The sequence below is a fragment of the Ranitomeya imitator genome, chromosome 6, assembly GCF_032444005.1.
Source record: "Ranitomeya imitator isolate aRanImi1 chromosome 6, aRanImi1.pri, whole genome shotgun sequence".
NCBI lineage: Eukaryota > Metazoa > Chordata > Amphibia > Anura > Dendrobatidae > Ranitomeya > Ranitomeya imitator.
Genome location: NC_091287.1, coordinates 514,658,904 through 514,671,151, shown reverse-complemented (window position 1 = coordinate 514,671,151; position 12,248 = coordinate 514,658,904). Strand labels below are relative to the sequence as shown.

The 12,248-nt window shown below is 41.8% G+C and overlaps 1 protein-coding gene across 1 annotated transcript in view; it reads left to right on the top strand.

Moving 5' to 3' along the window:
- Positions 1 to 12,248, top strand: part of CSMD3 (CUB and Sushi multiple domains 3) — a 2,093,798-nt gene that overhangs the window by 1,488,414 nt on the left and 593,136 nt on the right. The window contains exon 32 of the mRNA XM_069731799.1: positions 8,653 to 8,769. Coding sequence (XP_069587900.1) covers positions 8,653 to 8,769 — 117 coding nt within the window. The remainder of the gene's footprint in view (positions 1 to 8,652; positions 8,770 to 12,248) is intronic.

Below are 12,248 nucleotides of genomic sequence, written 5' to 3'. Positions count from 1 at the left end.
GTGCAATGTATAGGTGCATGTTCACACTGGGGCCATTAACAAACATAACCTGGGATATAAAGAAAAAGAGGAAAATGTTCTGCAGTAAGTTAATAAGTAAATAGTAATAGTTCCTATAAATAACATAAGGTATTTGGTTGACACTATTTTGATCAAAAAAGTGTAAAAGCCATCCCACCGCAACAAGGTGTACCCAATCATTTCTCTCGGAATTAAACCTCTCTAAGTGCCAGAAGATCTCAATAGATAGGATAGAGCAGGACCCGTTAGTGTTGAGCATTCCGATACAGCAAGTATCGGGTATCGGCCGATACTTGCGGTATCGGAATTCCGATACTGAGATCCGATATTTTTGTGGTATCGGGTATCGGTATCGGAGGTGTAAAATAAAGAATTAAAATAAAAAATATTGTTATATTCACCTCTCCGGCGGCCCCTGGAACATCACCGCGAGTCACCGGCGTCCGGCAGGCTTCTTTGTTCAAAATGAGCGCCTTTAGGACCTGCGGAATGACGTCGCAGCTTCTCATTGGTCGCGTGCCGCCCATGTGACCGCCACGCGACCAATCAGAAGCCGCGACGTCATTCCTCAGATAAATTCCTAGAATGAGCGCCTTTAGGACCTGTGGAATGACGTCGCGGCTTCTGATTGGTCGCGTGGCGGTCACATGGGCGGCACGCGACCAATCAGAAGCCGCGACGTCATTCCGCAGGTCCTAAAGGCGCTCATTTTGAACAAAGAAGCCTGCCGGACGCCGGTTCCTTGCGGTGATGTTCCAGGGGCTGCCGGAGAGGTGAATATAACAATATTTTTTATTTTAATTCTTTATTTTACACATCCCTATGGATCCCAGGGCCTGAAGGAGAGTTTCCTCTCCTTCAGACCCTGGGAACCATGAGAATACCTTCCGATACTTGATGTCCCATTGACTTGTATTGGTATCGGATATCGGTATCGGCGATATCCGATACTTTTTGGGTATTGGCCGATACTATCCGATACCGATACTTTCAAGTATCGGACGGTATCGCTCAACACTAGGACCCGTACCTGACTGTTTAAACACCTGCCCCTGGAAAGCTATATAGAAAAAATGCACACTCCGGTATGCACAAAGTACAAAAAAGTAAAGTAAAACCAAAGAAATGAGCCGGAATATATGTTGAATTAAGTGAAATGTGTCGGTGCACATTCATGTTATGCACATTAATTTAGTGAATGCAACTAAATGGTGACATTATAGACCTCACGTCACAATTGACAACTCAACGACTTTTTGTTTCAGAATGGTAATTTATTTTCTAAGTGAGTATGTTAAAAAATGATTATTTTTATTTGCTTCTTTAATTGGAAATAACCCAATGTCTCATGTATTTGATCTTACTTAATTAGATTGAAATCTATAGGGAAATAATATGTTTGTCACATTTTATTCTTGTGGCCATTTAACTTTTATTTTTAAATGCTAATCTGTTGACAGCCATATCGGAGACACACATTTCCTGTAAAGGCAGTGCAGTGTATATAGGCAATGCACCAGGGTGTGGTTGCTTTATGTCAGTTCAAATAAATGGGAATCATTTCACATAGAAAGGTCACAAGTGATTGTAACAGTCTCTGAGAAAAGAGATGGTCTACAACACCATGTTCTGGAGAGAAGGGTGAGACCGAGGTGCTTCATACAAGGTCCTACTTGTATGTAAAGTGTTACTGTACTGAATGATCTTGGCTTTCAGATGTAGGAAAGAGATGTCATCAGTTTGCCCGCCCTATGATGATAATGGGATGATACTCTTGAACATATTCTAGTGTTTAAAATAAACGTAGAATTTTTGTAGAAAAAAGTTGTTTTTGAAGAAATATGTTCATCACTCTCATCTAATTTTTAAAATGTGTAATTTTCTCTTACATTCCCATTAAGTTGTTTATAGAAACTAGATGGTCATTGGACATTCTGACTTCTAAAACAATAATACAGACTGTTTAGTGAGAGTTTGTCTTCGGGAAAGCAGAAAATTTAACATGAATAAAAGATCTACGCAGCTTTATCATTCAAATTTCACTTCTCTGTAGGTGGATAACAGATATCAAATATGTAGAACTAAACACATTTCTTCTGGTTACCTACTGTTATCCAGATTTTGCATTCTGCCAGAATGTCCCTTGCTTTTATGAATCGTTTTACCCAGTCTTATAATATAAACAATCCCTGCAATGAGTTTTTCTGATGCATACATATCATTCACTTAAAGGCAAGAAGCCACTAGTTTTCTTGTAGGTTTTTTTTTGAGAAATTAAGCTTAAAATAGTAATTAAAATGTATTAATGCAATGTTTGCAAACATTTCTATATGTAAACTATTATATATTTTCTTACAAATATATATAATTACCACTAGACTTAGTAAGACTTACCAGCTTTACTGTTAGCAGCAAAATTAGGGCAGTAGCATCACCATTTCCCTCCCCTTTTGGGTGATCTAGTATCCTTGGGGAGAAATGAAGAGTAGCATCACAGGGCAGCGCCACTTTGTGGGTGACTGCCCTGTGATCTGCTATCACCAGCAGTTACTGTCTCTCTTTCCCATCAGTCTCTCTCATTCAGATTACATGTATCTCTCACCCCCTCCACAATGTCTGGCCATTCACTGCAGACCCCCAGCTCCTTATCTTTTTCTTACTGAGGGATGAATCACAACTCCTGCTGAGCAGCAGACAGCTCCTGTTCTGATAATACTAATGGTACACTGTTCCTCTTTGATGTCTTTGCTATTCTGCCCCTACCTTTCACCTACATTTTGCTCCCATAAGCTGTCAATCTAGGATCTGTTCTGCTTGACCCAGTACTGCTTATGTTAGCAGATCCAAGGGCTCCATGAATATGGCAGGAGAACACTCTCACTACTGTGAATTTTGCAGTCCACAGAGGCATGCCCAGTTCACAGCAGTGACAGTTCTACTGCAATAAAGGCACAGATGATTGGCCTCGGGGAGACCAAAACATCCAACACCGCGGAGACACCATCACGTGTTTCTCAACGCAGTAATTCCAGAACACTGCCCCCATCCCTTATGGGAAATATGCATATGCATGTAAAGAAGCTGCGGAGACACCATCACGTGTTTCTCGACGCAAGCAGTGAATAGCCAGGCCTTTCCCCAGGAAGGAACAACCACGGGAAGGGCAGCATCCTATGAAGGAAAGCCACCTATGCCAAGCATGGTATCCATCCACAGACAGCTGTTTCGGGGTTTTTGCCCCTCATCAGTGTGGAGTAGGAATCTGGCTATTAGGAGCAGTGCCTAGTAAAAAGGCTATAAAGGCACAGATGATTGGCCTCGGGGAGACCAAAACATCCAACACCGCGGAGACACCATCACGTGTTTCTCAACGCAGTGATTCCAGAACACTGCCCCCATCCCTTATGGGAAATATGCAGATCTACTGCAATAGATAGGATCTGTCTCTGTCTGTTATCTCCTATGACCATGGGGTGCCGAATTATGACACTGGTAGTGTATTGCTGCTACTGTGAAGGCAAGATGTCAGCCCCCAGTGCCTTCTTTAAACTCCCATAACACATGAAAAATGTTTGAAATGCAATCAAAACTTGGTTTTAACAGCATGTTATGCTACATTACATTGATTTTTTAATTATATACAAACGCGGTACCTTTCCTTTAAAGAGACTTACCAATGAAGCAATATTCACTAAAAAAAAATAGAATGCCGATTCTCTTGCAGCTTGAGTTAGCTTCAAATGAAAAATGAGGTCCTTGATGTATCCTACTAGCAGTCCTTGGATTCTTATACAGTTTTTCTAAGAGCATTGTTAAACTCATACACCAACTATCTATGTTGAATGAGTGCTAAATATTACTGTGCAAAACAGCTCAATGTATTGTTTACAGATCTGCCGGTAATAGATAAGAGCTCTGATCGGTCCATTGATGATGAATAGAGCTGTATTGCATAATCTTTAAGGCATTTTAGAGCCCATTCTTAGAATTCCTAGAGTTTGCAGTGGTCAGAGGCTTAACAATCATAAATAGTGATGAGAAAACCCATAGATGTTCAGGTTTGAACTGACTTTTTAAAAAGTTTGATTCAGGACCTGAATTTGACCAGAGCCCTGTACCCCATAAAAGTCAATTTGTACCCAAGCTTCAGGGCTATAAAATAGCTGTAAAATGGTCAGAGTTAGGGCTAGGGGTCTGCAAAAGAGAGAAAAATGGATAGGGAAATTACCTATCTGGGTTCTGTCACCATAGCAATCATGGTAACATAGGAAATAAATGAATAACATAACATTTTTATCAGTGTCCTCACAGTGTATAATGGCATGCTGCCAGCAATCTGGTTAAAAATTTCACCCACAAAACATGTTTTCACATTTCCGCCACAGAAGCTGATAACAAATTTCACCTACAGACCTTGTTTTCACATTACACCCAAAGAAGCATTAATTTCACCCAGCCAATAGGCCGCGGTACCTACACAAGCAGGATTGCAAAATACACACATCGGCTTAAAGGCACAGTACTTCCACCTGTGCGGGGTGCATGCAAAATACACAGCATAAAGGCATAGTACTCACACAGATATAGGTTGCAGAGTACACACAATGGCTTTTTGGCACAGTACTCAACACATTTGGGTTGCAGAATACACACAGTGGCTTTTGGCACTGTACACCAACAGATAAGTTGCAGAATACACAACGGCTTTGGGCACAGTACTCACACAGATATGGGTTACAGACTATTCACAGCAGAATTTTTGCAGTGTGCTCAATTGGAATCTGTCCCTCACTCCAGCTGTGTCTTATCCCTACACTAATTGGAGGAGAATGATGGTGACACTCGTCATCCAGCCTTTATACAGGCCGGGTCACTTGGTGCACCGGCCAATCACAGCCATGCTAATGTTTGGCTTAAAACCTTATTGACTGGCTACACTGCAGCCTTTCAACAAGCTTTATTAGGCTGGTGAACTTGAACAGAAAACCAGACCTACAGTAAAAATCTCTTTGTTACTGGACATAAGATGTTTGGTATGGTCCCCAAACTTTACCATCCGGGTTTCCTCATCCCTAATCATAAATTTATGACAAACCCTGTAGCTATTTATTTAAAAAATAAGGTAAAGTCAAACATCAATTGCCTTCAGTCACATAATTGATTCATTAATGTCTTCCTTTGTGCAATCACAGTGTCACATACCCTATCACATTATGCCTGTAAAATAGATTTTCTGAAAGAACCCTGAGTCTGCAATACCAATAAGCAAGAAACATACCAGCAAAGTAATTCTCCAAACATATCACAAAGGTATGGAGAAATTTAGATTAGGATTTGATTAGATGAAAAATTTCCTAAACTTTGAAGTCCCTTGGAACTTTATGAATCCAGTAAAACAAATGCAAATAATATGGCACAATAACAAACCTGAAAACAACCATGATAATCCCACACACTCCTGAGGTGTGCTTTATGGTCAACATATTGTGTGCCCAGAAAGCTACAGTGGCCTTGAATCCTGTCCAACAAGCCTCTAGGGAGCATTTTAATCATGCATAGGAGGGCGTAATTATAGTATTTGATGCAGGATTTGTCATAATTTCATAGTTTAAAGGTTGAAAAAACACATAATTTGATAAAATTCAACTTATAGTCTATTGTGTTAAGGAAGACAAAAAACTCATGAGGTAGATGCCAACTACCCTGTGTTAGGAGAAACATTTCTGTGATACTGCTATTTGTGTGTATTGTAATGCTGGGGTAGCATCATACGCAGTGAAGAGGCAGTGACCCACAAAGTTCAAACACAAAAGTCTCTTTAATGTGTTACTTCACACAAAAAGGTGCACAGCATTTTATAGTACACGTTCAATACACACAGTTGAATCTCGTCTCAGTGCCCAATTCATAGCACTACACATCATATGGCTTTTAGATTGCAGTCCCTAAACACGCCGGACCTCTCCTCGTCCAGTATACGTGGGGTGAGCGCACGCCATATTACAGTTTCCAAACACAGCTTTACATGATGCAGACACTAGACACGCCAGTCCTCCTCTGACTAATTCCCATGGGTGTCCTGCACCGCTGTATCACAGACTCTACTCACATAGCCGTACACAGCCCAGGATATCCTTCGGATAGCAGCTGGGCACCATATCCACCTGTTTGCAATTGTTGCACATGCCAGTCCTCTTTTGGGCACAGGACACCCACCTCCGGTTCACCTCCGGGTACAGGACTATCCACATCCGACTCTTTTGGGCACAGGGCATCCACCTCTGGGCACAGGAATATCCACATCAGAGACCAGTTACCATGGACGACTTGCATCGCTGTGTATGATGCGAGTGCCAGGCTATTCAGCTGCCATAACTGCTGGCTCTACTGGCCTGTGCTGCTTCACACACACAGCCAGCGCTTTGCAGGCCTCTGCTCTGCACAACAGCACACACCAGACTGACACTGACATTGCACCTCAAATAAAAAGAATATAGCGGTCTCGATGGAGCTTTGATGACAGAGCACCTGACACCTCAGCTGACCCCTGAGAGACCCATACCTCCCTTACTGCAGGGTTTTTAACAAACAAACCTGTAAAACCCGAACTGGAAATCTGTGACTGCCATGCACATCTATGGACCTCATCCGTCTCCATGCACAACCTGACGAGACACACAGCGACCCCTACCTGTGACACGAGTCACTGCCTCACAGTATTTAAAGTTAAAATATTCCAGTTCTATACAATGATAATAATAAGCTTATTATGCAACAAAATGGGATGTCCAGCTGTTCCTTAAATATGGATATACGGGTCATAAATTTAGGTTTACTGTCGCATCTTTGTTTTTCTGAACAATGTTATTTACTGGAAAGAATAAAATACCTTACAACTTCTATTTCTAATTCCTTAAGCACCATCATGGCACATGTTCTTAAATTTCATATAACAGAGGCTCATGATTCAAAAGAAGGCAGATTAGCATATTTTAAGGCAAGCTGTTTTGTATCTGTGCACCACTAAAAGCTATTTACTGTACGTAGAGCTGTGTGCTTTGTAACTTAATTTGCATGGAAACAAAGACTAAAGTAGATTTAGCATGAAGAAGAGAAGTTTAGCAATGCTGAGATTATTGTCTGTTGGATATAAACCCCTTGCAAACAAATAGTCACAGTAGCAAAATCAGATTTGCTGATAAACTCCACAATGCTGAATTGCTTCAAATGTCTCCCAAGAGGTAGAGCGACATACGGAGATCTGAAGTCGTAATTAACTTATCTCACTGCTTTACACTCCAAATGTGTCAATTGGAAAAGTACCTCAGTTTGTTAGACTAATATCTTTATAGAAGTAATGCTTTGTAAGGAAAGAAAATAAAGGTACCATCACACTAAGCGATGCTGCTGCGATACCGACAACGATGTCGATCGCTGCAGCGTCGCTGTGTGGTCGCTGGAGAGCTGTCACAGACAGCTCTCCAGCGACCAACGATCCCGAAGTGCCCGGGTAACCAGGGTAAACATCGGGTTACTAAGCGCAGGGCCGCGCTTAGTAACCCGATGTTTACCCTGGCTACCGTTGTAAATGTAAAAAAAACAAACACTACATACTTACATTCCCGGTGTCTGGTCATGTCCCTCGCCTTCAGCTTCCCGCACTGACTGAGTGCCGGCCGTAAAGTACAGCAGTGACGTCACCGATGTGCTGTGCTTTACGGCTGGCCGGCGCTCACCAATCAGTGCGGGAAGCTGACGGCGAGGGACCTGACCAGACACTGGGAATGTAAGTATGTAGTGTTTGTGTTTGTTTTTTTACATTTACAACGGTAACCAGGGTAAACATCGGGTTACTAAGCGCGGCCCTGCGCTTAGTAACCAGATGTTTACCCTGGTTACCAGGGAAGACATCGCTGAATCGGAGTCACACACGCCGATTCAGCGATGTCAGCGGGAGATCCAGCGACAAAATAAAGTGCTGGACTTTCCCCAGTGACCAACGATCTCCCAGCAGGGGCCTGATCGTTGGTCGTTGTCACACATAACGATTTCGTTAACGATATCGTTGCTACGTCACAAATAGCAACAATATCGTTAACGATATCGTTATGTGTGACGGTACCTTAAGAGTGATCATGGTTGAGGTCTAACTGGAATATAAAATGTTGACATCATGTTAAGTGCTAACTTCCAATACGGCTCTAAAGAGATTGTTTCATCAACATGACACCTGTCCATTGGTCCCATTAGTGTGAAAGTGGTCATTTAGGGGTCTTGAACTTTGACGAGTTTGCTCTACACAACTTGGCTATCAATGTTCTACATGGGCTCCCAATCTTTTTAACATTTGTAACGATATACTATGACTTCCTCGCAGTGGCAGAACTATAGTATAGATTTGTTCCTATAAACCAATATCCAACACAACTAATCTTTCTATTCCAAAAATAGGTAGTGGATGAAATCAGTTTCAGACAACGATGTTGGGCATTATTGTAGACCAGACTAAAAACTCTGTCTAGGATTGAGTTCTGGCAGCAACTATCAGCTATTAACGATGAAACTTAATTGCGTTTTCTACTTTTTGACCAAATTCACTTTGAAAATATTTAGCATTTCATTTTTTTCTAGCACCCTGTGGAAGCCGATCAACTGGATCTGAAGGAACTGTGTTATCACCGAACTATCCTAAAAACTACAGCGTGGGCCATAACTGTGTATTTTCTGTAGCTGTTCCTAAAGAGTTTGGTGAGTAAATTGCATAAGATAATCACTGTGATATCTCTTCCCCTTCAATGTTAATGGGTCAACATAAGTAGGATTATAATTAAAGGAAGTCACAAGTCTTTAATAGGTTCATATTTTTAGTTCCTATGGTATATTAAGTTAGGTTCAGTAAAATCAAAAGAGATCTGAAGGTTGCAGCTGTCATAAAAACCACATTAGATGGTCAAACCTGCAGATTTTGATGGGACCGGTATAATGGGACCATGTGATGGGAATTATGTATGGAGTCTCTCAACTTATGATGTTGGGGGGAAAATGGACATTTTAAAATCTGGTCCTTTTGTTTTCCTGCAAGATTAAAAGTTGCCAGAGGACCAGGAGTATTCCTCTTCCAATAATGAGAATACATGCACATTCAACCAAACTAATCATGCATATGTAGGGAGTCGTCAGAAGAGACAAATGAGCTGTTGGTTAAACAAGAATATGGTTTGCAGCTATCTAAGTTACACAGACAAATTAAGATGGACAAATTGACTTCAAAACTCTTCGTCATTGAAGTTGATATAGTGGATGTAGGTTATTATATTAGCATTTCCAATTAAAAAAGTTAAGAGATTGCAATAATAGTGATTTTCACACTCTGGTACCTTTATTTGCACCTTCTTTTTCTATCAAACTTGCAGCGTATTAACTTGTTTTTGTACAGAGCACGGTAAAATGTTCCAGGTTAAGCAAGTTAATTACTGTTTGCACTGAAGTGTCTTCATATTGTGGGGAAAACAACGAGGGCTGTGTTTGGAAATGTAAAAAATGGAATGCAATATATTATAAAGGATTTTAGCCTTGGCTTGTTCAGATGATATAATATTTTAAAAATTGTTTTGTTGCCTACTAGTGATGAGCGAATGTTGTGGTGGTAAGGTATTATCAGAGCATGCTCCTCTGCTAACCGAATGTCTTCGATGTGCTCAAACAATATGTTTTAGTTGCCATGGCTGCATTGTCTGTTTGTTAGGCAATCCCTGCAAGTGTCACTGCTGTCGAACAAGTGCGGGGACACAAACATATTATTCGAGCATGCTGAAGTCACTCAGTTAGCACACAAGCATGCTGGGATAACACCATATCTGAGCACATTCGCTAATCATTATTGCCTACCCATTTTGATTTTTTATTCTCTGGATGCCTATGAAAAATATGCAAGTATCATTATGTTTTTTACCTAAAAAAATAATAGTCTATAGGTGGTCTTTGATGAACTTATCTTAATTCTCTATATTAGAGATGATCAAAAAAATTCACGGTACCCTGGTCTAGTGGCCACAGTGGCAGTCAATGCCTGCCTGATCAGAACCCTGTGAATGCCCAATGCTCCTCTTGATTATTAGGCAACAACTATGACATTGGCAATGAATGAAAAGAGGCGCTGGTTATTCCAGCAGGTAGGAGGCAGTTTTCATGGATTTAGACTCAAAGCCACTGACTATCAATGTGGCTGCAGGATTAAGATACTGCAAATCTTTTTGATTATCTTAAATCTCTGTGCTTTATGGGATGCTCTTTACACTAAATGAAATACCACATGCCGGATTTTCTGGCGTATAAGACGACTGGGCATATAAGACAACCCCCCAACTTTTCCAGTTAAAATATAAAATCTTCTTAAAAGTCGGGGGTCTTCTTATACGCCATGTGTCATCTTACAGGGGGGGTGCGGACCAATCTGCATATGGTGGGGAGAGTGGTCCCGATGACAAAGGGAGGGGACATCTCTCAGGGAAGGTTTAGGTGGAGTATCCCCCTATTTCCTCATTGTGGCACCAATGATCTCTGGGGGTCTCTGTGCTTGGGGGCGGTGGCAGCAGCTCCTCTTTTAGCAGTGTGGGGGCTCTGTGCTGGGGAGTGGCGGTGGCTCTTTGTGCAGTGTCATGGCTCTGCCGGCATTTCATCAAAGCCCGGAGGCCCCGGCAGCTCCATTTTTGCAATGCGGTGGCCTCCGGGAAAATGGCCGCTAGGGGTGGCGCATGCTCAGTTTCAGATATTGTCTTTAGACATCTCGGGACGTGTTCTGAATCTGAGCATGTGCCGCCCCAGCAGCCATTTTCCCAGAGGCCACCGTATCGCAGCAATGGAGCTACCGGGGAATCCGGGCTTTGAGGAAATGCCGGCGGAGCCCTGACACTGCACAAAGACCCACCGACAGTGCACAAAGACCCACTGCCGCTGCCCCCAGCACAGAGCCCCCACGCTGCACAAAGAGGAGCCGCTGCCGCCACCCCCAGCACAGAAACCTACAGAGAGCATCTCTGCCACAATGAGGAAAAAGAGGGATACTCCACTTACACCTTCCCTGTGAGATGCCCCCTCTCTTCATCATCGGGACCACTCTCCCCACCATATACACAATGGTCAGCACCCGCCCTATAAGATGACACCCGGCGTAAAAGACGTCCCCTGACTTTAAAGAAGATTTTCCAGGGTTAAAAGGTCATCTTATAAGCCGGAAAATATGGTACTGTATACAAGTATGTTGACCTAAATTCACTCTGAATATGCAGAGGGTTAATTAAGTATTGCACATGTCAACAATTTTTTACATAAATATATTTCTTAAGGTGCTATTGACATGAAATTCTCACTAGATATTGGTAAAAACCCATCCAATTCACACAGGAAAAGAAATCAAGCCATAGCTGTTCATAAATTAAGTTCTGTGTAATAATGGGAAATGACACAGGGAATAAAGTATTGAACACATAAAGAAAGCGAGTTGAAATAAGCGATCTTAAATCTATCAGTAATTGGAAAACAATCCTGCCACTTTGTGATTAAAAAAAATAAGCTGGTTCAACTGATGGCCTATAAAAAGGTGTCTCATTGCCAAGATCCAAGGGGTAATGTTCCTCCTTGTGGAGAGACATGTGAAGCCTGACACGCCGAGGTGAGGAGACTTTTAAGCAGCAATGCTCTCCTGTAATACATGTTGTCTCATCAGAGAGGAAGAGGACTAGAACGTCAGTGCTGCCTATAGGAAGTATCAATCCTAAGGATCAATATCGACGCTCTAATGAGCTTTGACACATGACTTAGGATAAAAGCCAAAACCAAAATCTCAATTACCAAGGTGACACACAGCGAACATCTCTTGATTAGTATTTATTTCACTGGCTGTATGAGTCCATCAATACAGAAATGCCTCTGGGATCATACGGGAAGCAATTGACTGATATACAGTACCTGTAAAAAATAGCCTTTTGTTATAAATCAGGCCATAATAGCCTATGGAATGCCAGAGTATCCATCAGGAGATTTTATCAGCATATGCGCTGGCAGAGAAACGCACACACATACCGTAAATCGAGCCTTATCAGAACTAAATGAGGGACTCATGCTCAAACTGAATGCCTCATTGGCTTTTACATTTTAATACATCTGATGCAAGACGGACAAACATGACTATAGTTAAATTACTAAGAATGTGTTGCTCTTTCACTTCT